General features: G+C 41.5%; 1 protein-coding gene across 2 annotated transcripts in view; it reads right to left on the reverse strand.

Annotated features, from left to right (window-relative positions):
• Positions 1–5,762: 5,762 nt before the first annotated feature.
• RPAP3 (RNA polymerase II associated protein 3) overlaps positions 5,763–25,126 on the reverse strand; it is an 81,944-nt gene continuing 62,580 nt past the window's right edge. For both annotated transcript variants that reach the window (XM_040343915.1, XM_040343916.1), the window contains exons 14-17: positions 14,359–14,539; positions 11,777–11,874; positions 6,590–6,690; positions 5,763–5,956 (exon numbers count right to left, since the gene is read on the reverse strand). In XM_040343915.1, the coding sequence (XP_040199849.1) occupies positions 5,871–5,956; positions 6,590–6,690; positions 11,777–11,874; positions 14,359–14,539 (466 nt within the window). In that variant the 3' untranslated portion in view covers positions 5,763–5,870. The remainder of the gene's footprint in view (positions 5,957–6,589; positions 6,691–11,776; positions 11,875–14,358; positions 14,540–25,126) is intronic.

Below are 25,126 nucleotides of genomic sequence, written 5' to 3' on the forward strand. Positions count from 1 at the left end.
GATCAGTTTGTCATCAGTTTTTTACACCTGCCAACTAGTCTTTAACCACTTGAGTCCTGAAGCCATCTTTTCATGCAAAACCAGACCATTTGTCCGTTTACATCTGTTTTTCCTCTGATCTGTTTTAACGGAAGAAAAATAGGTGTTTTGATCCATTCCAAAAAGCGTATGTTGATGTAAGGGGATGTAAACGGATGATCATCCATTTTTCCATAGAGATGCATTGATGTCTGTTTTTCATCTGTGAACGGATGGATGAAAAACGAACAAACGGTTTGTAGGCTTTAGAGGCGATAGTTGTTTGATCAAAGTAGGTATGCAACTGGGAAGGGTGGCACTGGCTAGTATTGGTAAAGGAAGAGAGGATAAAGCCCTGTACACACAATCGGTTTGTCTGATGAAAACAGACCGATGGACCGTTTTCATCGGACAAACCGATCGTGTGCGGGCCCCATCGGTTTGTTTTCCCATCGGTGAAAAAAAATAGAACATGTTTTAAAATTTTCCTATGGATTAAAAAAACGATAGAAAAAAACGATTGTCTGTGTGGAAGTCCATCGGTCAAAAATCCACGCATGCTCAGAATCAAGTCGACGCATGCTCGGAAGCATTGAACTTAATTTTTCTCAGCACGTCATAGTGTTTTACGTCACCGCGTTTGGACAAGGTCGGATTTTTGAACGGTGGTGTAAAGGCAAGACTGATGAAAGTCAGCTTCATCGGATATCCGATGAAAAAATCCATCGGATTAGATTCCATCAGATATCCGATCGTGTGTACAGGGCTTAAGTGCACTTTATGTTAGATCTCCTTTACAGCATTTGAATAGTCTGCAAAGACATCACAATGTACAAAAAATATCACTTTTTTTTTGCAACGTGCTGCAATGCAAAGATTCATTTTTAGCATACATGCGTTGGAGTGGGTTTGCAAGATAAATTATAAATAAATGACACTGCAGTGCAACACCATTCATGTGTTCAGGCAATACATAATTAACTTCAACATAAAGCTGTGTGAAGGTGGTCTTAAAGGCTAAGACCACCTTTTCCAAAAAAAAAAAAAATATATGCACATACAGTATCTCACAAAAGTAAGTACCCCCTTACATTTTTGTAAATATTTTATTATACCTTTTTATGTGACAACACTGAAGAAATGGCACTTTGCTACAATGTAAAGTAGTGAGTGTACAGCTTGTATAATGGTGTAAATTTGCTGTCCCCTCAAAATAACTCAACACACAGCAATTAATGTCTAAACCGCTGGCAACAAAAGTGATTCCACCCCTAAGTGAAAATGTTCAAATTGGGCCCAAAGTGTCAACATTTTGTGTGGACACCATTATTTTCCAGCACTGCCTTAACCCTCTTGGGCATGGAATTCTTCAGAGCTTCACAGGTTGCCACTGCAGTCCTCTTCCACTCCTCCATGATGACATCACAGAGCTGGTGGATATTAGAGACCTTGCGATACGAAAGTCAGAAGGGAAAATTCGTAAGACGAGCTGTCTGCAGTACGGTGCTCGTTAGGCCTAGTACACACGAGAGGATTTATCCGCGGATACGGTCCAACGGACCTGTATCTTAGCTGTCTATTTAGGCCGGCTGCTAGGGGCGTGTACGCTGATTTACGCCTAGAATGCGTAAATCAGCAAGATACGCCTATTCACGAACGTACGCTTGCCCGTCGCAGTAAAGATACGCCGTTTACATAAGGCGTTTTCAGGCCTAAAGATATTCCACCAAAAAGATGGCGCAGCCAATGTTAAGTATGGACGTCGGAACCGCGTCGAATTTTAAAAGTCGTCCGTGAATGGGGCTGGGCGTAATTTACATTCACGTCGAAACCAATAAGTCTTTGCGGCGTAATTTGGAGCATGCGCACTGGGATATGTCCACGGACGGCACATGCGCCGTTCGGTAAAAAACGTCAATCACGTCGAGTCACGATTCTGTAGCATAAAACACGCCCACCTCTTCACAATTTGAATTAGGCGCGCTTAGGCCGGCACATTTACGCTACGCCGCCGTAACTTAGGACGCAAGTGCTTTGTGAATACAGCACTTGCCTCTCTAACTTTCGGCGACGTAGCGTATATGAGATACGCTACGCCTGCCTAACATTAGGCTCATCTGCGTGAATCCAGCTATATGTGTTTTTCTTCAAATGACAGTTTGGGAATAGGCAGTTACATTAAAAACAACACAATGGAAACTTAACAAGGGACACCAACATAGTTGTATCTTTGATCTTAAAAACTCAGGGATAATGGTATTGTGGTAACTTCCCCCAAAAAAATCAAACAACCATAATATTAATATTATTTATATCACTACAAAACAAATGCCTTTTAAAATACATTTGGCATAACTACATCAGTATCACCAGCAAAACAGCTTCGTTATTATCCCATTAAAGAAGATGAGAATGTGCGCTGCATTTCGACATTTCATCAATTACTGCATCACAAATGGTAATTGTAGATTACGAACTGTAGTTTACAAGACCGAACTCTTCCCAGTCGTTCCATGTTTCTGAGCATGCGTGTTTGTACTTGTGTGATGATTTCTGTACAGACCATACGAAAATCAGATGTTGAGTTCACATCCGACAAAAATTGTATATAGACTGCACATCCAGCTTTTGTCTGCCGAAAAAGTCAGACCGGCTGTCAAAAGCACTGTACTAAGATCCGAAAATCCGCAGACAGCTCGTCTTTTTCAAATTTTCCCTTCTGATTTTCGCATCGCCTCAGTTACTTTTACTGAGTGTGAAAACACTCAGGCTGATCAAGACAAAAGTCTTCATCAGAGGGTGGAAAACCAACAGTCTGTGGATCAGAGTGGCAAGAGTTGGTAGTTTGAAGGTAGTAAGAGCCAAACATAATACAAACCCAGTTGCAGGAAAGAAAGGATCTGTTACCAATGCGGTCTAGCAGAGCAGAGCACAGTGCCAAGGGTCACCCTACAATGTTCGGTCCCACAGGAACCATTTGCAGTAAAACCAAAAGTCACGTGTGAGGACAACGGCACTGGATAGCTGCGAGGAAATTGCCTCAACATGTCTTAATCAGCTCAAGAAAGATGTCCATTCTCCTAGAAACTAGCCAAAAAAATTAATAACTGATTCTGGTGGGAGGAGTTATACCCAGTACTAGCCTACAGTTTTTTTTTTTTTTTGCAGGCATCCAATCCCCGGTAGCCAACAGTATAACGTGACCTCCTGTGTGACTGGAGCACTCACTGTAAATTCCTTTTCTCCGTTTGCATGGGTTTCTTTGATAAATGTTTTAGTTTGGTTCTTTCACAAACCTGACATCACCTGCATCACTTGATGCTAGTACGTGCCTTGGAAGTTTGTGCTTTCAGAAGCTACCTGCTGTTCTTGATATTCATTATCCATTACCTTTCTTTGGCTGGACAACTTAGAGCTGATGCTTTGTTTAGCTGTTATCTTATCCATGCCTTGTACTAGGCCAGGCTATTATTGTATAATTTCCCTGTATTATGTGAACTGTATTCTTTACAAACAGCATTTTTAGTAGAAACACAACAATTACTAAATACATTCACAAAAGACGGGTTTGGTACAGACGACGGGAGCCCTTTTCTTTAACCATGGATCCCAGCCCTTTACTTCCCCTTTTTGATAACCCAGTTTTACCAGATGGTAGTCAGGCTTCTACATTAGCCTCTTATGAAAGGTCTTCTTGACCTACTGCCTGTAAGATTGTACATTCTACTTCTGGCCTCTTTCAGCCGAGTGCAACTTCTCCAATGGCTCACATTGACTGGCTTCCCACACTCAGTCTGACCAAATATTGTAGCACTTTATAGGCGTCGGGAAAAACATATAGGGCCAGACTCACAGAAGAAATACGACGGCGTATCTCCTGATACGCCGTCGTATCTCTGGGAGTATCTATGCGACTGATTCATAGAATCAGTTACGCATAGATAGCCCTAAGATCCGACAGGTGTAATTGACTTACACCGTCGGATCTTAGGATGCAATACTTCGGCCGCCGCTGGGTGGAGTTTGCGTCGTTTTCCAGCGTCGGGTATGCAAATTAGCTTTTACGGCGATCCACGAAGGTTTTCGCGTTCATTACATTGTCGCTAGTAATTTTTTCCCGTCGCAAAGTTAAGCCTGCTTTAACATGGCTTAACTTTAGATGAGCCATGTTAAAGTATGGCCGTCGTTCCCGGGTCGAATTTCAAATTTTCTTTTTTTTTTGCGTAAGACGTCCGGGAATACGAAAGCACGTTACGCACGTCGCCGTTCAAAAAAAAATTACGTCACTTCGCGCAAAGCACGGCGGGAATTTCCAAACGGAGCATGTGCAGTACGTCCGGCGCGGGAGTGCGCCTAATTTAAATGGTACACGCCCCATTTGAATTAGGCGGGCTTGCGCCGGACGCCTTTACATTACAACGCCGTAAGTTTACACGCAAGTGCTTGGTGAATCAGGCACTTGCGCTGAAAACTTGCGGCGGTGTAACGTATAGACGATACGTTACGCCGCCGCAAGTATATGTGAATCTAGCCCCTAGACTCTTGACTGCTTTTGAGGGACTGTGTACCCTTTAGAAGGGCCTCGCCATACATTATCCCAAATTTACAAGAAGAGCATATCTCACACACACACACACACGATATTCTCCCTAGGTATACAAAAGTGTGGTCAAGGGAACTGGAGATGGAGATATCCCCTGAGGAATGGCATACCGCTTTCTTATTCACACATAAATCCTCAATCTCCTGCTATACACAGGAGAAAGACTTTAAAATATTGTCTAGATGGTACTGAGATCCAGTTTCACAGAGTTGAATATTTAATAATTCTTCAGATCTGTGCTGGCGCTGCCACGAGATGAGAGATATTTACTTGCATGTATGGTGGGAATGCCACCGTATCCGTCCATTTTGGAAACGGATAGTTCCAATATATGGTGAGATGTACGATGACTCTTTTCCCCCTTCGCCTAAGATAGCACTCCTGTCTGTTCTCTCTGGTCCATTAGATCTCAAAAATCTAATCTCCTCCGTTTTTTCCTATTGGCTGCCAGGCAGCTTCACCCCCCCCCCCCCGAATATCTGGAAGACCACTCCTCCCTTACTGCCTGGGTTGACCTTATGAATGATTTAATGCTATTGGAGGAGAAGCAAGCCAAATAAACTGATAACTGGAAAAATAATATTAATCTGTGGTGTACATGAATGCATTACTCCCCTTCGGATAAGTTTGGTAGACTATTTACAACTTGATAGTGTTTGTTTTTCAGGACATTTCTAGCCTCCAACCATACGTTTCTTGCTGAAAATATAGGCGAGTGATGGCGAACCATGGCACCCCACATGTTTTGGAACTACATCTACACTGCAGAGTGCATGAGCATCATGCAAAATGTAGTTCCAAAAAATCTGGGGTGCCAAGGTTTGCCATCACTGATATAGGCTACACCGAATTGACTTAACATTGATTTTATTTGTAAAAATAAATCTACCATCTCTTCTATTCTTTCTCTTTCCATTCTTACTTCTTCCTTGTATCCTATTGTTTTGAAGATTTTTTGCTGAGCCCTTGTTTCCTGGACTCTAATGATATTACAGATGTGCAAAACATTTTGTATTGAGGTGACTATTTATACTCATTACCCCCCTCTCCCCTTTTTTCATTTCTGTACCCCAAATTGTTTTGCATTACTTTTGTCATTTTATGAAAAATAAAATACATATTCAACATAAATACATTCACAAAAGGTACAAAAAATTGATTTATTTTGTACAGGATTTATACAGAGTCCATTAAATTTGCCAAAAAGATTTAATCTTAATAACGTTTAATACATTTCTTGGTTCAATGCTCAAATGCCATATTTCTTCTTTAGAGCATCAAAAGAATCACTTGTCTTTAGTGACTGTTTTACAAAATTAAACAGGGCACGGACATCTGTGAAAGATAAACAGAACAAAAGTGAAAAAAAAAAAACTAGCAAACCATTAGAAATAAAAACAATATAAGAGCATTATGTATTAATGGTTCTATTCTCTATACAGAACTACATTTTCTTATACCTACCTGTGTACTCCAAATTATAAGAACGCTTTTAGGTTGCTATGTTTTGCCACCCCCTCATTTATAAGACCTCTATATATTGGAAGGAATTGTCAAAAACTGTGTGTGTGCGCGTTTTCATTTATTTTTTGGTGAATGGGTACGGTTACTATGTACTCCATACTCACTCACATGGGGGTGCGAGATCTGGGGGCCGGTATGGATTGGGGGACCCCCACTGCGTTTTTTCGACATTTTTCTATTGCCGGCAATTGAAATGTATTTGTTATATTTATGTATGTTTTGCTGCAGCAGGTTCTTAACACGGTAGAGATGCACCACTTTACATGCAGACTAAGGAAACCACCCAGGCACCATAGGGGGAGAGGGGGGGGGCGAGAGAGAGAGAGAGAGGGGGGGGCGAAGAGAGAGAGAGAGAGAGAGAGAGAGAGAGAGAGAGAGAGAGAGAGAGAGAGAGAGAGAGAGAGACCACCCAGGCACTATAGTTAAAGGAGAGAGAGAGATTACCTTCTTTCTCCGATTCTGATAAAAACATCACTGCCATATCAAATCTTCTAAGTTCAGACAATCGTTGTAAAATTTCCAGAATTTTAGCTGCATCTTCATTTCTAGAGAACAGAAATACTATTGTTATGGTAACATCAATAACCTTTTGGAGATTTTCGGTTAAATGGTCTATCTGAGATCAAAATTTCATATATGCATCGTGATATTAAAGGCAATAAGAAAATAACAAACATGTCATACTAACCTGCTCTGTGCAATGGTTTTGCACAGAACAGCCCAATCCTCCTCTTCCTGGGTCCCCCCGTTGGTGCTCCTGGCCCCTCCCCCCTCTTGTCGAGTGCCCACAGAGCACTTGGCCCACCAAGCAGCTTGCTCTGGGGGCACCCAAGCAGGTTGACTCCTAAGCTGCTGCTCTGTGTGTGCATTTATCGGTCCTCCTCTCTCCTCACTGGCAGCGGGAGCCAAAGGCTGTGAAGTGGAAGAGTTCCTGGAGACCCAAGACTCTTGTGCACTTTGCTGGATCGCAATGGGGCTTAGGTAAATATTAGAGGGGCTTGATGGATTGCTTCACATAGAAGGTTTTTACCTACATGCATAGAATGTATGGAAGTAAAAAAACCCTGAGTCTTTAAACTACTTTAACCACTTCCGGACTGCCCACCATACATATACTGCAGCAGGGCGGCCCGGCTGTGCAAAATCACATACCTGTATGTGATTTTGTGCACGCGGTGTATGGGGCGCACGTGCGCCATTCCCGCTGTGATTGGACACAGTGGGTTCGGCGACCGCTGCGACCCGCTGATCGTTCAGTGGAGAGACAGATCAGCGGTGTGCCTATGTAAACAAGGCAAACTGCTGATCTGTGAGGGAGCAAAGGAGAGATCTTTGTGTTTCAGATAAGCTGAAACACGATTTCTCTTTTCCTCCAATCAGCTCATCCTCCACACAGTCGGAAAACACCTCCCAGGTAGACACTTAACCCCCTTGATTGCCCCTGATGTTAACCCCTTCCCTGCCAGTGTCATGTATACAGTGATCAGTGCATTTTTTTTTAAGCACTGATCACTGTATTGGTTTCACCGTTTCCGCAATGCGCAGTCCCGCTAAAAAACGCAGATCGCCGACCTGTCATGAAGAGTGTTAAACCTTCAGAAGCTGAAGTGGTTAACCTGACCATACATGTACAATATTTTTTTAGATCTACTATTAGATAACTAATGCAGTACAATTGCCTTTCTGGTTTGATACAAATTGAATGAATTGTTTCGTTTTTTTTTTATTACACGGTTTTAGTAAATTGAAAAGGCTGTACAATCAGATTATACAGTACATGGCCAGCTTTGTATAATTAGATGCCTATATGAACAGTGATACACTTGCATAGTAGTTTTGAGGTAGCTAGAAAAATGTCAAACCATTTAAAAAAAGAAAAAAAAGCAGCAGCAAATAATTTAGCCCCTTGCTGCAACCTGTACACATATATATGCAGCCCCAGTAAAATGAATCGTCTTCTGTACAACAACAAAAAAAAGAAAGAAAAACAAAATGGCAACGAGCTTCAATTTTCGTACACAAGTACTCCATTGGCACAAGATTGCAGGACTGGATTTAAAAGTTGAGACCATACTGAGGACCTGCCATTAATATATTCTGTTTTATTTTAATTTTTTTTTTTTTTTTTACCTTTTTTCTTATTTCTTTGTTCAGATGCTCATGATGGTTTGCGCCTAACATGCTAATTTGCTGTACTTGTGTTTATTCTGAACTCTGTAACTTACTTTCTCCTTAATAAAAATTTTCATTGATAAAAAAAAAATATATATATATATTTTGGGCCAGTTTTCCTTTGATAATAATAATAATAATAATAATAATAATAATAAAAAGGAGATATCCATTACCCATTTACCACAAAATGAAAGTCAAATTTTTGGGCTTAATCCACCTGGATACAAAAAAGTAGTTGTGAAATGTACACATGTCAAAGTTGCAAAACTGTGTCCATGCATTAGGATTTGTTTTACCCTCCGTCATAAGATAAGATGGTTGGCGAACGTATCGCCATGTCTGATTTTCACGGATCGGATGGCAGACGGGTGTCAGCAGACACATCTCCATGGCATCTCCTGTGCACAACATTTTTCAGATCACCCCACACATTCTCAATCGGATTCAGGTCTGGGCAATTCCAAAACTTTAAACTTCTTTTGGTGAAGCCATTCCTTTGTTGATTTGTATGCTTTGGGTCATTGTCAAGCTGAAATATGAAGTTCCTCTTCATGTGCAGCGGTATAGCAGAATCCAGAAAGTTTTGTGCCATTATGGACTGGTATTTGGAACAGTTCATAATTCCCTTTACCTTTACTAAGGCCCCTGTTCCAGCTTAAGAAAAACCGCCCCAAAGCATGATGCTGCCACCACCATGCTTCACTGTGGGTATGGTGTTCTTTTGGTGATGTGCAGTGTTGTTTTTGCGGCAAACATCTTTTGGCATTATGGACAAAAAGTTCAACCTTGGTTTGATCAGACCAGAACACATTTTCCCACATGCTTTTGGGAGACTTCAGATGTGTTTTTGCAAAATTTAGCTTGGCTTGGATGTTTTTCTTCGGAAGAAAAGTTTGCCATCTTGCCACTCTACCCCATGCTTTATTCTGAACACAGCTACATCCCCAGTTATTAGAGGGTGTGCATACTTATGCAACCATATTATTTTATTTTTTATTTTTACCTCCCCCATCTAAAAGATTTCAGTTTGTTTTTTAATTGAGTTGTACAATTTATATGTCACATTAAAGGTGTCATTTTAATAGGGACTTTTTATATCCACTGCGTATATATATATATATATATATATATATATATATATATATATAAAAATCACCAGTGCTAATATTGGTGAATATAATAATACTCACAATAAGAAAAATTTAAGGGGAGGATGTATATCCAGAGCAGCTAGATAAAATGTGTGCCCAGAAGTACCGAATACACAACATCTATACACTGAAAACAAGCGCTCATGGGTCACACACACAATCATGCAAATGTGCTCTTGGAAATAATGAAGAAAAATTTCCATTTATTGACACAAAATTAAATAAGACCAGTTCTGAAAGTAGACATCAGATGGGGGATATATAATATATATACACACACACAGATTATATATATATATATATATATATATATATATATATATAAACAAACACACACACACTTTAAAAACACATCAGATCTCAATAGGGAAAAACATTATGCTGGATATCTATACTGATATGGACTGGGTAATTTGTTAGGAATGAAAGGATGCCACATCGCTTGATGGAAATGAAAATGATCAACCTACAGGAGGCTGAATTCAAAGACACCACGAAAATCTAAGAGAAAAAAAATTATGCAGCAAGCTAGTTTCTGCCATTTTGCTGAAATTTCATTGCAGCAACTCAAAATGGTACGCAGTAGTTTGTATGGTCCCCAAGTGCTTGTATGCACGCCTGACAATGTCGGAGGATGCTCTTAATGAGATGATGGATGGTGCCCTGGGGTATTTACTCCCAGATCTGGACCAGGGCATCACTGAGCTCCTGAACAGACTGAGGTCGGATGGACCAAAACAATGTCCCAGAGGTGTTCTATTGGATTTGGGTCAGACGAGCATGGGGGCCATTCAATGGTATCAAATCCTTCATCCTCAGGAACTGGCTGCATACTCTTGCCACATGAGGCCGGGCATTGGCATGCACGAGGAACCCAGGACCCACTGCATCAGCGTAAGGTCTGACAATGGGTCCAAGGGTTTTATCCCGATACCTAAAGGCAGTCAGGGTGCCATTGTCTAGCCTGTAGAGGTCTGTGCATCCCTCCATAGATATGCCTCCCCAGACCATCACTGACCCACCACCAAACTGGTCATGCTGAACGATGTTACAGGCAGCATAACGTTCTCCACATTTATCACATGTGCTCAGGATAAACCTGCCAATTCTGGTGTTCAATGGCAAATGCCAATCGAGCTCCACGGTGGCAGGCACTGAGCACAGGGCCCACTAGAGGATGTAGGACCCTCAGACCACCCTCATGAAGTCTATTTCTGATTGTTTGGTCAGAGACATTTACACCAGTGGCCTGCTGGAGGTCATTTTGTGGGGCTCAGGCAGTGCTCATCCTGTTCCTCCTTGCACAAAGGAACAGATACCGGTCCTGCTGATGGGTTAAGGACCTTCTATGGCTGTGTCCAGCTCTCCTAGTGTAACTGCCTGTCTCCTGGAATCTCCTCTATGCTATTGATGTGTCATTCTGGAAGAGTTGGACTGCCTGTGCAATCTCTATAGGGTTCAGGTATCGCGTCATGCTACTAGTAGTGACACTGACCCTAGCCAAATGCAAAACTAGCGAAAAACAGTCAGAAAAGATGAGTAGGGGGAAAAAAATGTCAGACAGCTCCACCTGTAAAACCATTCCTGTTTTAGAGGTCATCTTATTGTTGCCCATCTAGTGCACCGGTTGTTAATGTCATTAACACCAAAGCAGCTGAAACTGATTAACAGCCCCCTCTGCTACTTAACTGACCAGATCAATTTCACAGGAGTTTAATTGAGTTGACGCTATACTCTGATTAAAAAGTGTTCCTTTATTTCACACATTATATATATATATATATATATATATATATATATATATATATATATATATACACACACACACATACATACACACACACACACACACACACACACACACACACATACATATACACACAACTATATAAATAGCTTCTTTTTTTTTTAAGGTGATCACATAATATTTGTTCTCAGCTGCATAGAGGGTGTGTGGGGAGATAGCAGTACACTGGTCTTCCTAGTTAATGGCTAATCGGGTGAGCGTGTTAGTGCAAGTCTAATTATTAGAGGACAGGCAGGCTGTTCTACAACACAACCAGAGAACTGACCACACCAGGCTGGATGTGTTCTCATGCCTAGCATGGTTCGTTGGTTGGAAATAGGAAAGCAGGAGGACTGGTAGGAACACCAGGTATTTCACGCTAAGGAAGCAATACAAAGAGAACAGGATACTTTTTAACACAAGTAAATCAAAGATTTACAGGTGCAGTGGGCATCCTGCCACTGCATTTAAAAAAAAAGGGAAAAACTGTATGTTATTAAAGGTAAAACTTCTGCTTACGCAATGTATTTAAGCCGTAGAATCTTTATCATTTCATTAAACACATCTGGATCCAATGCCTTTTGGAAGATTTTAGTGTACATGGATGGTTCAATTTGCTACAATCAAAGAGAAGAAAAAAATAATATTTATGTATTATGCAAATTTAATAATAAGTCATAACTAAAATAAAACTGCAACAATAATCGGAGGTCAACTTCTAGGCGCACTTTAAACTTTAGGCCCCTAAAACTCACTATTGCTATGCCCAAGATATACCCAAGTACAAATCCAAAGATATTTCTTTGTTGTGTCAAAGCTTGTCCACCCCTTTCTGCCCGCTACCCACTCCTACTGGCCAACAAGGCTGCCAATCATGGTTCTAAAGCAGTAAAAATGTGAGTGTTAAAGCCTTGCAGTTCAGAACAACCTGGGAGTTGGGCATAATGGCAGGTATTGGGAAGCTGCTAAAGATAAGTGCCTACAACTTATAACAGGTGTACCGTGAAGCTGATGTTCTGCTTATATTTTTTCATCCCTAATCTCCCCCCCAATCAACATGCTGATTACATTTTTCCATTGTACATGCCTTATTTTAGACCCAGGCATAAGACCACTAGGTCTTTATGCTTCTCTATGCTATTTGGACAGATCATGGCTAGTGGGAAGGTCTGACAGGGTGCTGTACATAGCTTCCTGAAAACATCACAGCAACCTGCCTAAGTAGTGGTTGCCGTAGCAGCATATCAACATAGCAGGACATAAGTGCTGGTAGGAGGTCACAGTGCTGCATTCCCTCTTATGAAGCCACTTGATAGTGGAACAACACGTAAGGGGCGGAGCCAGTGACGTCAGGACGTTCCAAATAAGGAGTAAGAGGTGTTTGTTCAGTTAGTTATATTCCCTAAGGGGATAGTACATGCGGTTTTTCATCTGTACACAGCAAAATGACGAGTGACATTTTAATACTTAAAGGAGGAAGTAAACCCTTGTTTTTTTTGTTTTTTTTTTAAATACCCTGCAAGTCATAATGAGCTAGTATGCATATCACTCCCGCGCCTATGCCATTGTCTATGGCACGCAAGCGCCATAGACATTGGTGCTGTGTTTTAAGCAAATATCTCCTTAACCGTGTAGGTTAAGGAGATATTTCTAGCACCTACAGGTAAGCCTTAATCTAGGCTTGCCTGTAGCTGCAAGATGTGTGATTGGGTTTACAACCACTTTATTAAAAATTGGGATCATTTTAACTGAAAAGCACTATGATAGCTTTTACTTTTTTTGAGCACCTATCAAGGAATACAAAGGAGAAAATTATACACAAAACGTATCTGCGCCTCATCTCTCTCCAGCCCTGTCCACGAGTTCCCGTCCATCCGGGACTCTCCTCCTGATTGGCTGAGACACAACAGCGAAATAGGGGCTCTGTGTCTGAATGGACACAGGGAGCTGTGACACGGCTTGGGTGCCCCCATAGAAAGCTGCTTGCTGTGGGGGCACTCAACAGGAGGGAGGGACCAGGAGAGCTGAAGAGGGACCCAAGAGGAGGATCCAGGCTGCTCTGTGCAAAACTAACTGCACAGAGCAGGTAAGAATAACAGATTTGTTATTTTTAGAGAGGGAAAAAAACTAGAATTTACAACCACTTTGATGAGCCTCTTAAAGGAGAAGGTGCAATTTGACCGAATATATTTATAGGACAAAAAAACACGCATAGTGTGGAAGGTGCTTTTATGTTTTTATAAAATGAAAAAAATATATATATTTTGGGAGATGCTGTGGGGCAGCACAGTAAATAAATTCTTAGCACTTCTGCTTACCAGCACTAGGGTTGTTGGTTCAAATCCCAACCACGGCACTACCTGCCTGGGGTTTACATGTTTCCCCGATGCCTGTGTGGGTTTTCTCCAAGTTCTCCCACACTCCAAAGACACGCTGGTAGGTTAACTCTCTAAAATAGCCCTAGTATGTATATGTATGAATGTGAGATAGGGATCTTGGACTGTAAGCTCCTTGAAAGCAGGGACTGGTGTGAATGTTCAATATACTGTATATGTAAAGCGATGCGTATATATATATATATATATATATATATATATATATATATATTTTTTTTTTTGTCAAATTTGTTTTTTGGTATTAAAGTAAAGAGAAAACAGTAGATACAATTGACAATGAAAGATTACAGAAAAATGGTATCATGTAATAAGAGAGTATTTGAAACATAGAATAATCTAATAAATATTTGTAGATCCTATAAGAAATATTAAAATATATTTTTATTTTATGTTTTAACCTGAAAATAGAATCTTTTCTAATGGTGTTCTTATACTGAGAATACAGATGTGCTGATGTGATAACTTGCCAGTCAACATAGAGCTAGATGATGCTGGATGTCTTCCAGCGTGGTAACTTGGTGGGCTCCATTTGATTTGCTGCAGCTTCAAGAAGCTCACAGTGTACAGTGAAAGCAATTTCAGCACAACTGTGCAAGTTTGAAATTACGGTAAGTCTGGAGTACAGTATTTGGACTTTTATTTTGGTTTGCAAAAAAAAAAAAAAAAACAACAACATGTAACAAAACCCAGGTAATGTTTTCCTACCTTGATGTACTTGTATAACATTTCCTGGTTTCCCTTAAGACTCCTGAAATCTGACTCAAGCTGAAATGAACTTGTAGGGACGCCTGGAACGTCAGTGGTCATGGGCGGCAATAATGGTGGCACGTCATTTATTACTTTCGGCAGCAGTGTTTGAGGCGGAACATGGTTGTCTGTATTGCTCCTTAAAATTGCAAAAAAAAAGGGGATAAATTACACTGTACATAAAAGGTACAAATTAATAACTCTACAATGACAAGTAAATTAGCATTTGCTGCAGAGATTGTTAAAGTGTACGTGTAGCCAACTATTTTTTCTTTGTTTTGGATAGGGCGGAGGAAGGTTAGAATTTTCTGTCAGATTTTACTGCTATCTAGGGCTTCATCAGAGAGGTTTCCCTTATTTCCCTTTCTGAGGACAACGTTTTACCAGCCAGGAAGTAAGGGGAAACAATAAAAAGCTTTCAGAGGTTCCAGCACCCCTCTACTTAACATAAAATTAAGCATGTTTACTTCTGTCTGTGTTGCTGTTAGAGAGAGTTCCCCTCACTTCCTGTTCTGGATATAACCTATTTGCCAGACATGAATTGAATGACTCAAGTTCTAATCCTTCCCCATTCTATCTAAAACAAAAAAAAGTTTTGTCTTTACATCCATTTAAAGTATAACTAAAGGCAAAACTTTTCTTTTAGTTTTGGATTGAGTGCAGAGGGATTAAAGCACTTGTCAAATGGGGAGCCGTTTTGCAGGCACTTTACAGGTGCTATTTTTAGCCCAGAAGTGCCTGAAAAACACCCCAGTGTGAAAGGGGTCCAACTGTTAGATTTTATGAGATGAAGAAAAAAAAAAAAGAATAAAAAAAAAAAAAAAAAAAAAAATTCAGCATCATATATAGGCCGTCAGCCGCCGCAATTTCTAAACATCGGCATCGGCCAGAGAAAAACCCCAAGAGCGGATGGAAGCATCGCTTCGCTTGGGGTGCCGACATCACTGGATTCCAGGACAGGCAAGTTTCCTAATATCAGAAGTCAGCGGAACTCCGTTTTAAAGCGGTGCTGAATAACAAAAAAAAATGCCCTAGTCATGAAAGGGGTAAAATCTTCCGGAGCTCAAGTGGGGTATACATTCTAGGCAGTCAAAGGGTTAAACATAACCCCTAAAAACCCAGACATAGCATATCAGGTGCTAAATTCTACCACTAAAACAGTAAAATGTTGGCTGAATATTCTGTTAGCAGTGTGATAAAAAACATTAGCAGCAGACCTTTAGTATAACAAAGGATATCACCGATTTTTATTTTCTCAGTGTAAAGATAGTTTTTCTTTTTTATTAATTATCTGCTTTGGATGCCAAGTTTTGAAAAATGCAGCCTGTTTGTGTCGTTCTCCTCCGGGTAACGCACTGGCAGTGTGGTGATTAGCGAGTCTGAATGTTTTTTATGCCTGCTGTTATAAAAATAGAACTGACACTGAGCACTTAGAGCAGTACAGCAGCCTTCCCGCTATCTACACTGTAACTGATTGCTGGACTGCATAGCAACAGCAGCCACTTCCCAACTCCACAACACACGACATGGCAGCCTGCTCCGGCTGCTTAGAATATGGAAATGTGCATATTCACCCAAATTGACTGGCATCATTTCTGGGTCAGAAGGATGATGGGAGGCCCACCAATGCACAATTAAATCTGTAGACTCTGACATGGGTCAGTTCATTCATCTTAGCCATGGGTGCTCAACCTGTGGCCCTCCAGCTGCTGCGGAACTACAAGTCCCATCATGCCTCTGCCTTTAGGAGTCATACTTGTAACTGTCAGCCATGCAGTGCCCTGTGGGACTTGTAGTTCTAAAACATTCTGGAGGGCCACAGGTTGCGCAACCATGATCTATTCTAAGCCAACCATGACTTGTTTGTCATTACATGAGCAGCAATACTATTCTGCCTGAGATACAATCACCAATTCCTTTGGAAAATATCCTTTACAGTATATGGATAACCTCAGACCTACTGATAACACTTCTTTAACCACTTGACCTCCGGAAGGTTTTACCCCTTTATTACCAGATCATTCTTTGTGATAAGGCACTGCTTTACTTTAGCTGACAATTGTGCGGTCGTGCGACTCTGTACTCAAATAAAATCTCCTTTTTTCCCCACAAATAGAGATTTCCTATGGTGGTATTTAATCACCTCTGCGGTTTAAATTTTTTTGCGCTATAAACAAAAATAGGCCGACAATTTTGAATTTTTTTTTTTTAATATTGTGACGGATAGATCGGCCACTTTTTTGCAATCGACATTCATACAGCAATGCGAGCTAAAAATAGCCACAGATTACTGTATAAATGTCAGTGGCAGGGAAGGAGTTAACACTAGGGGGCTATCAAGGGGTTAAGTGTTCCCTAGGGAGGGGTTTCTAACTGTGGGGGCATTGTAGTGACTGGGGGAGGAGACAGATCGCTGAACCGGCAGCCTGCTTTGGACAGTTATTTATTTATCCTATATCTCCAAAGAATTTATGGGGAAAAGGGAGTAGCCGCTCCAGGTGGGAACCCAGATGAATATCCTCCGTTGCAGACAACACTAGCAAAGCAGGAACAAAAATCGTCTCTGGACAGCTGCACTCTAAACAAATTGAAGCCTTTTATTAAAAGGACAGCACTATAAGTCACAGCAAAATAAAATAAAACCTGACCCTTGACGTGTTTCGCACTGAAACTAGTGCTTAGTCTTGACTAAGCACTAGTTTCACTGTGAAACGCGTCAGCAGTCAGGTTTTATTTTATTTTGCTGTGACTTGTAGTGCTGTCCTTCTTTTAATAAAAGGCTACAATTTGTTCAGAGTGTGGCTGTCCAGAGACAATCTTTGTTCTTGCTTTCCAAAGAATTTATGTTATTCTCCCAATCTCTCCTCCCAATCCATTCCAAATCTTACTTTGCCTTATCCAGAGTGCACCATATTACCCATTTTTTTTTTGAAAGAACACTGTGAACAGCCTGCCTGCTCCGATTACAAACAGAAAAAATGCACCACAAATGCACCCTTAATTTGTCTTAATGAGGGAGTTAATGGGTGTTCAATTTTAATTGCACGTCTAAATGAGCCCAAAGTATTACACTAAAAAAAATAAAACTCCCATATTCAAAGCAAGACACCAAGTGTTACAATCAAAGCACATTATTAAATTAAAGTCCTGTGTTCAAAAAACAACTAGTGTTACAATAAGACCACATAATGTGAAATCCTATGCGTGCTTCTCAAAAAAAAAAAAAAAAACACATCACAAATTTATATATTATTATTACAGGTACTTATATAGCGTCATCAATTTACGTAGCACTTTACATATATATATATTATTTGTACATTCACATCAGTCCCTGCCCTCAAGGAGCTTACGACCCAAGGCAGATATACATAGGCAAAAATCTTCCATGTCTTAATTATTAAACACCACCAATGAGATTGTGAACACATCAGAATAATCAGGGGCCCTTGATGACGTCCTCTTGGATGAAACATTTTGGGCGGAGTTTGTTGCACTGACTGATTGACATTACAAGCTGCTGTCTTTGGAGCTAGATAGCAGCATGCATGTGAGTGAATTCATGCCAGCTTTTTATATTGATTTTACTTTGTAAACTTGTTTTTTATAAAAAAAAAAAAGAAAAAGAGGCTGTCTCCCTCTTTTATATTCATGTGACATTGCATTGAGTATTGAGGCATGGAGAAAGATCAGGAAACTTCCCCCTGTGATTAGAGTGCATTGATGCCAGTGGATTCTCAGGTGAAGGAAACCAATCTTGCAACTATTCTGGTGCAGTGTTTGGCTGTTGGAATCACAATACTGTAGTAATTATACTTTGGCTCATACAGGTGCAGTTCTTGGTAACCATCCACTTTACTTATTTTGTTGCTGTTTTTTTTATTTTTTCGGTTTACAAACTGTAGTATAGGTTTATTCCCCCCCGGCTTCCGGGTAGTGGCTCCCACGGGAGTGGGCATTCCTATTCAGAGACTAAGTGATTGACGTATGACAAAAGCTTCCCCCCCAGCGCAAAAGGCGCGTCACCAGTTCCTGAAAAAAGCCGAACGTCGGTGCGCAGACGCCATATAGAGCCGACTCGACGTTAGGCTTCTTTCGGAAACTGGTGACGCGCATTATGCGCTGGGGGGTGAAGCTTTTGTCATACGTCAATCACTTAGTCTCTGAATAGGAAGGCCCACTCCCGTGGGATTCACTACCCGGAAGCCGGGGGGGAAATATACCTATACTACGGTATGTAAACCGAAAAAATAAAAAAAAAAGCATACTGTACATGTCGGCAGTATGCTGGATTGAATGGTATATACTTGTTTTTAGGGTGAACCTCCGCTTTAAGATCTCAGGAAAAAAAAAAAAGATTGAAAAACAACCATATGTTTGGTTGGAGTTATTTAAAGTGTACGCGTCACCTGGTACATGATTCAGCCTATACAAAGCACAACTAAACAAGTGTATGAAAATAACAATGCTGCCATGGAGGACTGTAATATTCTTTGAAATCTTCAGCTGGCATTGTTAATGCAAATTATATAGAATTATTAGACATCACATGTAAAAACAATAATGACAGCTGAAGCTTTATAATATTCTGTCAAAAGCAACATCCACAGTGTGTCTGAATTTTGAATTATATACGAGAATGAAGATTCAAAGACTAGCTCATACTTTTATGAAACAAAATGAGTAGTAAACAACCTGTAATGCACCAATTCATATGGCGTAATAAGATATAATTTTGTGATGTTGTCCATGTAAAACAATATACATCTTAGATCTAAACACGGCACTCATTCTTGCGATTGCTCTAGCTATTGTATTGAATAAAAACACACCAATTGTCATTAGAAAATGGGCATTCCTGAACTTCAAAGGAAAATCACAGACTGCCGAGCAGCAGAAATGGATTTCATTAAATGGATGATCCATGTGAATGACTTTCAAGTTCTGTTACTGTGGCAATCACACAATGTACTACACGTCCTCCATTCCAAAAATAGCGTTCTAAAAATATGTATATTTAGCACAAAATATTGCAGAAATTATAGTAATATTCCATAGGACTTGTGAGAAAAACATCACCGCAATGATGTATATTGGGATGTAACAGCTTAATACCCATTATCCAGGAGCATGAAAATATTGCAACTCATTGTGTACAATCAATTACAAATATGAAAAATATAACGGAAACAAATCAACACACATATTGCTGTTTTTTGCCAAGATCTTCCGGGAATTTTATTCACCCAGGAGTGAGAGATGTAGTGTTCAGCCCCAATGCCTGTCAAGGTGTATGGCTGGCTGATGCTGGACAGGGTTGAACACTGTACCAAGTGCTACTCAGTTAGGATCCTATGCTTGCAAATGCCCCGAAAAAAGATATTCTGGGCCAGATTCATGAAGCACTTACACCGTTTTTTTGGTAGATGCACGGCGTAAGTGCAGATTTGCGCCGGCGGATCGCTGCGCCTTACCCAGAGAACCAGATTACGCCTCCAAATAGACTTCATCGCATCGGTGTAACCTTTCCACGCCGGCGCGGCGTTGGCGCAGGTTTACGCTGGTCGGATCTGGCGCGGCCATGGTTTTTGTGTTTTAAATATGCAAATGAGGTTTTTGGGCCGATTCATCAACTTAAGCTTGACCGGCGCAGGCTACTCCCGGTGAGCGGAGCTGAAATTTCCGGTGCAAAGTTACATCTCATAAAAGCAGGGGTAACTTTGCACCAAACTTGCAGAGGTCAGCTGGAGAGCAGCTAAAGCAGCAGCGTTACAAACGAACTGAGTAACAACACTTGCTGGACAACACATAGAGGCGGTCCCCATGTTGGGAGAGGCCCTCAATAATTACAGCCCTCTCCTCTGGGCTGAAATTGGTCATCCGCCCACCTGAGGATTCCTCATCAGCCATAACTGCCCCACCACAATGCAAACGACCTAGCTTGGAAAAAAAAAAGCTTCAGTACATTTGCACCTGCAGGGCGGAAGTCTGGGCTGATTCATGGACTGGGCGTTGGTAGTGGGTCGGCGTAGCTCAGGGATCACGCCGGGGCGCAGTTCTGAGCATGTGCAGATTGGGGCATTTACCCCTGGATGTCACTGAGCATGTGCGGTCTAAGATGCGCCCCGGCGTGACCCCTGCGCCACAGTGGGCACTTCATTAGCATAGGGTGACTCCCAGTTGGCCTTACCCCGCCTTACGCCGTCTAAAATCCGCCCCGCTGGGGCATCGTAGACAAAAAAAGTTTCTTGAATCACCTAACTGCCTCTCCGTGCTGGACCGGTGTAGTCTAAAAATGATGCACCACGCCGGTGCAAATCTGCACCATTGTTCATGAATCTGGCCCTCTGTGTTTAGGATGCTACTTTTTACTTTATGACCCTTCTGCATCAAACAGTAACTGGATTCGGGACCTGTTTAGACATAGGAGCCTCTAGATGTGCTTTAATTCCTCCACAGACTCTTGGTGTAAAAGTTATTTTAATTTCACTTATAAATACAGTAACAGTTAAATTGTGAGAATCCACTTGCCGCCCACCTTGCACTGCGGGCAAGTGACAGCTGTAGGCAAAGAGACATACCCGTAAGTCGCTGCCTACTTCCAAGTGTAGGGCGCGTGCATGCTTGCCTCCAACCCAGCAAATCCTGGCTAATGATTAACAGCTGGGACATGCTGATCGGCCGTGTACAATCACAGCCCAGGGATGTGTTGGTAAACGATACAGAGCTCTGTAGAGAGAGTGCTCTATCAGTTGCTCATCCCGGAAAAGGCAGGGGCGGTGGGGGAGCGGTGTATACATAGCTCCCCCACCGCCCCAAAGATGCTGCTTGCAGGACTGTTTTTCCTGTCCTGCAAGCGCACCGCCACAGTGTGAAAGCACTTAGGCTTTCACACATGGGCTGCAAAAGAGGCAGTTTACAGGCGCTATTTTTGGCGCAAAAACGCCTGTAAAACACCTCAGGATGAAAGTAGCCTTAGAGAAATAGAATTTTTATAACCGCTTACCTGTAAAATCCTTTTCTTGGAGTACATCACGGGACACAGAGCGGCATAGTAATTACTATGTGGGTTAGAGGGCCTACCTTCAGGTGATGGACACTGGCACACCCAAGACACCAAGTCCCCTCCCCTATATAACCCCTCCCATACCGGGAGTACCTCAGTTTTGTAGCAAAGCAATAAGTGTCCCCAAAAAGAGGGATGGGAGCTCTGTGTCCCGTGATGTACTCCAAGAAAAGGATTTGACAGGTAAGCTGTTATAAAAAGACTATTTTCTTTTTCGTACATCACGGGACACAGAGCGGCATAGTAATTACTATGTGGGACGTCCTAAAGCAATGCCAAATGAGGGGAGTAAAACACCATAAATAAAGCCGGGCACCATCAGACGAGAGGACCTATACTGCAGCCTACTTCGCTCAAAGGCTATATCCTCATGTCTTCTTACATCCAACTGATAGAATTTAGTGAATGTGTGGACTGAAGACCAAGTCGCGACCTTGCAGATTTGAGCTATGGAAGCCTGGTGATGCACTGCCCAAGAAGCACCAACTGCTCTGGTAGAATGCACTTTACCTTAAACGGAGGAACCCTTTCTTTCAAACCATAAGCTTGAATAATGACCGAATCAAATCCATAATCTTGAATAATTGCAACGAAGGGAATTTGGGACTTTAAATGAAACAGTGGGCTAAATGGGGACAAAGTAATGAAACAAACCATAGATGAAATGTTCATGTATTGAGAAAATAGAATATTTGGTAGAAACAAATAGCTTGTACAAAAGTACAGAACATACATTTCATACATAATACAATAGTTGATATAAAAATACATTAAATAAAGAACAGTCAATGACAACATATATAGCCACATAGAGGTTGGGCATAACCACGCAATAGGTGAAGTATAAAATGTAAATAGATCATAGAAGTACTGGTTGATCAGAATGGGTCCCATAAACGCATATAGCTACATCTTTATAAACCCGACGCGGCGTTTCGTGCATATGAAAAACACTCATCAGGGGCGGATGTAGTGGGATATCTGGAATACAGATTTGATTAGTGATCAAGGTATTAAAATTGGATCCACCAAAAAAGAGGTAGTAAGTCAATTCTGGTTACTTACATAGTATGTCAAAGTGGTAATATAAATACAGTTAAAACCAAATTCCCTTCGTTGCAATTTTCCGCATACGGAATGGAGATATAGTATGGATGTAATCTCATATAAAGTCCAGACACAAGGATGGAGATACATCACAGAGGTATTCTCATTTAAAGTCCCAAACACCTTTGGGTGGTCCCCCCCTTTTTTCTTATAGTACCAGGGATGGAAACAGTGGTCGGCAGCTGGCAGTGTTCCCCTGCCAGCCCTATATGGGGCTGTCCGTGCAAAGTGTGCATAATCTGTCCACACAAACGGCATACTTTAATTATGGTTTAATTTGCCATTCAGTTGCTGAACACACCACTTAGCTGCTTGCAAACATCACGCACTGTTTAGACCTTTTTTTTTTTTGTCTGCATCCTGGGATTGCGATGCACTCACTGTGCTTCCCTTCCTCCCCTTTGGGGGTACGGGCGGTTACCGTCAGTGCATCGGCGTTACGTGCCATCCGAGTGATGTCCTTATTGGGCGTCGCCCTTTTGTATGGCTAGTATCCATCACAGCTGATCAAGTGGGTGTGTGTAGCATCTCTTCAGTTCAGGCAATTGTGCCGTCTAATTGAGGGCCCCGCCCCCACACTGTCCAGCTGACGTGACGTTGGGGGCAGTCTGGTGCATTTGCTGGACGTATTTAAGCACCTTCCCAGCTATTCAGCCAGTGGCCATTTTCTATGCAGGCCTTACAGCCGTCACTAGCTGTGGCCATCCTACTCGCATTCCAGGTATCCTTTGTTAATTTCTATGTATTTGCTATGCCCTTATCCCCCTACCATGTGGGTCACTGTTTGATGGACCTATTCATTCATTCATTACAGATACCTACCTGTACTATGAGGATACACTATAATTTTATTTTACCCATGGTCGCTGTGCTGTCTGGGAAGGATGCTTTATGCGCTCTGCTGTTTGCCTGCTGGTCTGCCACCTCTGTCCCGGGACGGGCATATGTTTGGTCTGAACTGTATTTATATTACCACTTTGACATACTATGTAAGTAACCAGAATTGACTTACTACCTCTTTTTTGGTGGATCCAATTTTAATACCTTGATCACTAATCAAATCTGTATTCTAGATATCCCACTACATCCGCCCCTGATGAGTGTTTTTCATATGCACGAAACGCCGCGTCGGGCTTATAAAGATGTAGCTATACGCGTTTATGGGACCCATTCTGATCAACCAGTACTTCTATGATCTATTTACATTTTATACTTCACCTATTGCGTGGTTATGCCCAACCTCTATGTGGCTATATATGTTGTCATTGACTGTTATTTATTTAATGTATTTTTATATCAACTATTGTATTATGTATGAAATGTATGTTCTGTACTTTTGTACAAGCTATTTGTTTCTACCAAATATTCTATTTTCTCAATACATGAACATTTCATCTATGGTTTGTTTCATTACTTTGTCCCCATTTAGCCCACCGTTTCATTTAAAGTCCCAAATTCCCTTTGTTGCAATTTTCCGCATATGGGATGGAGATATAGTATGGATGTAATCTCATATAAAGTCCAGACACAAGGATGGAGATACATCACAGAGGTATTCTCATTTAAAGTCCCAAACACCTTCGGGTGGTCCCCCCCTTTTTTCTTATAATCTTGAATAATGACCGAGTCGAAACCACTTTGAAATAGTAGATTTTGATGCTGCCTGACCCTTCCTGGGGCCTTCCGGCAGAATAAACAAAACATCAGTTTTTTGAATCTGAGAAGTAGCCTTAAGATAGACTAAAGTCTCACCACATCCAAGGAATGTAATGATTTTTCCTCCGCAGAACTAGGTTCAGAAAAAAAAGAAGGGAGAACCACATCTTGGTTCAAATGAATACTTGACACGACCTTAGGAAGAAAGGCTGGATGAGGACGTAAAACCACTCTATCCTTATGTACAATCAGATATGGCTCTTTACAAGAAAGAGCTGCCAATTCCGATACCCTCCTGGCTGAGGATATGTCTACCAAGAAAAAAAACTTCCTGGTCAGAAGGACCAAGGGAATCTGGAGCAAATGCTCAAAAGGCTGTCTTTGCAGCACTGATAGAACCAAGTTTAAGTCCCATGGGCACAAGGGGGACTTAATCGGCGGGTTGATCCGAGTCACACCCTGCAAAAATGATCGAACTAGCGAGTGTGTGGCTAGTGGCCTTTAAAAGAATATCGATAAGGCCGAAACCTGACCCTTGATGGTACTTAAGGCTAATTTGATGTCTACACCCAACTGTAGAAAGTCAAGAATCCTGCCTATGACATACTTACGAGGATGCCACCCCCTGGCTTCACACCAAGATACATATGCCCTCCAGACCCTATAATATATAAGTCTGGATGCTGGCTTTCTTTCATTAATCAGGGTACACACCACAGAATTTGAGAGCCCTCTATTCCTTAGGATTTGGGACTCAATAGCCAGACCGTTAAATTTTAAGTTTGTAAGGAAGGATGGAATATAGGACCTTGCGAGAGCAGGTCTGGACGAAGGATCCATGGATCCCCCACGGACATCCTTATAATTTCTGCGTACCAGGACCTTCGAGGCCATGCC

This window comes from Rana temporaria, chromosome 3 (genome assembly GCF_905171775.1).
Source record: "Rana temporaria chromosome 3, aRanTem1.1, whole genome shotgun sequence".
Taxonomy (NCBI): Eukaryota; Metazoa; Chordata; class Amphibia; order Anura; family Ranidae; genus Rana; species Rana temporaria.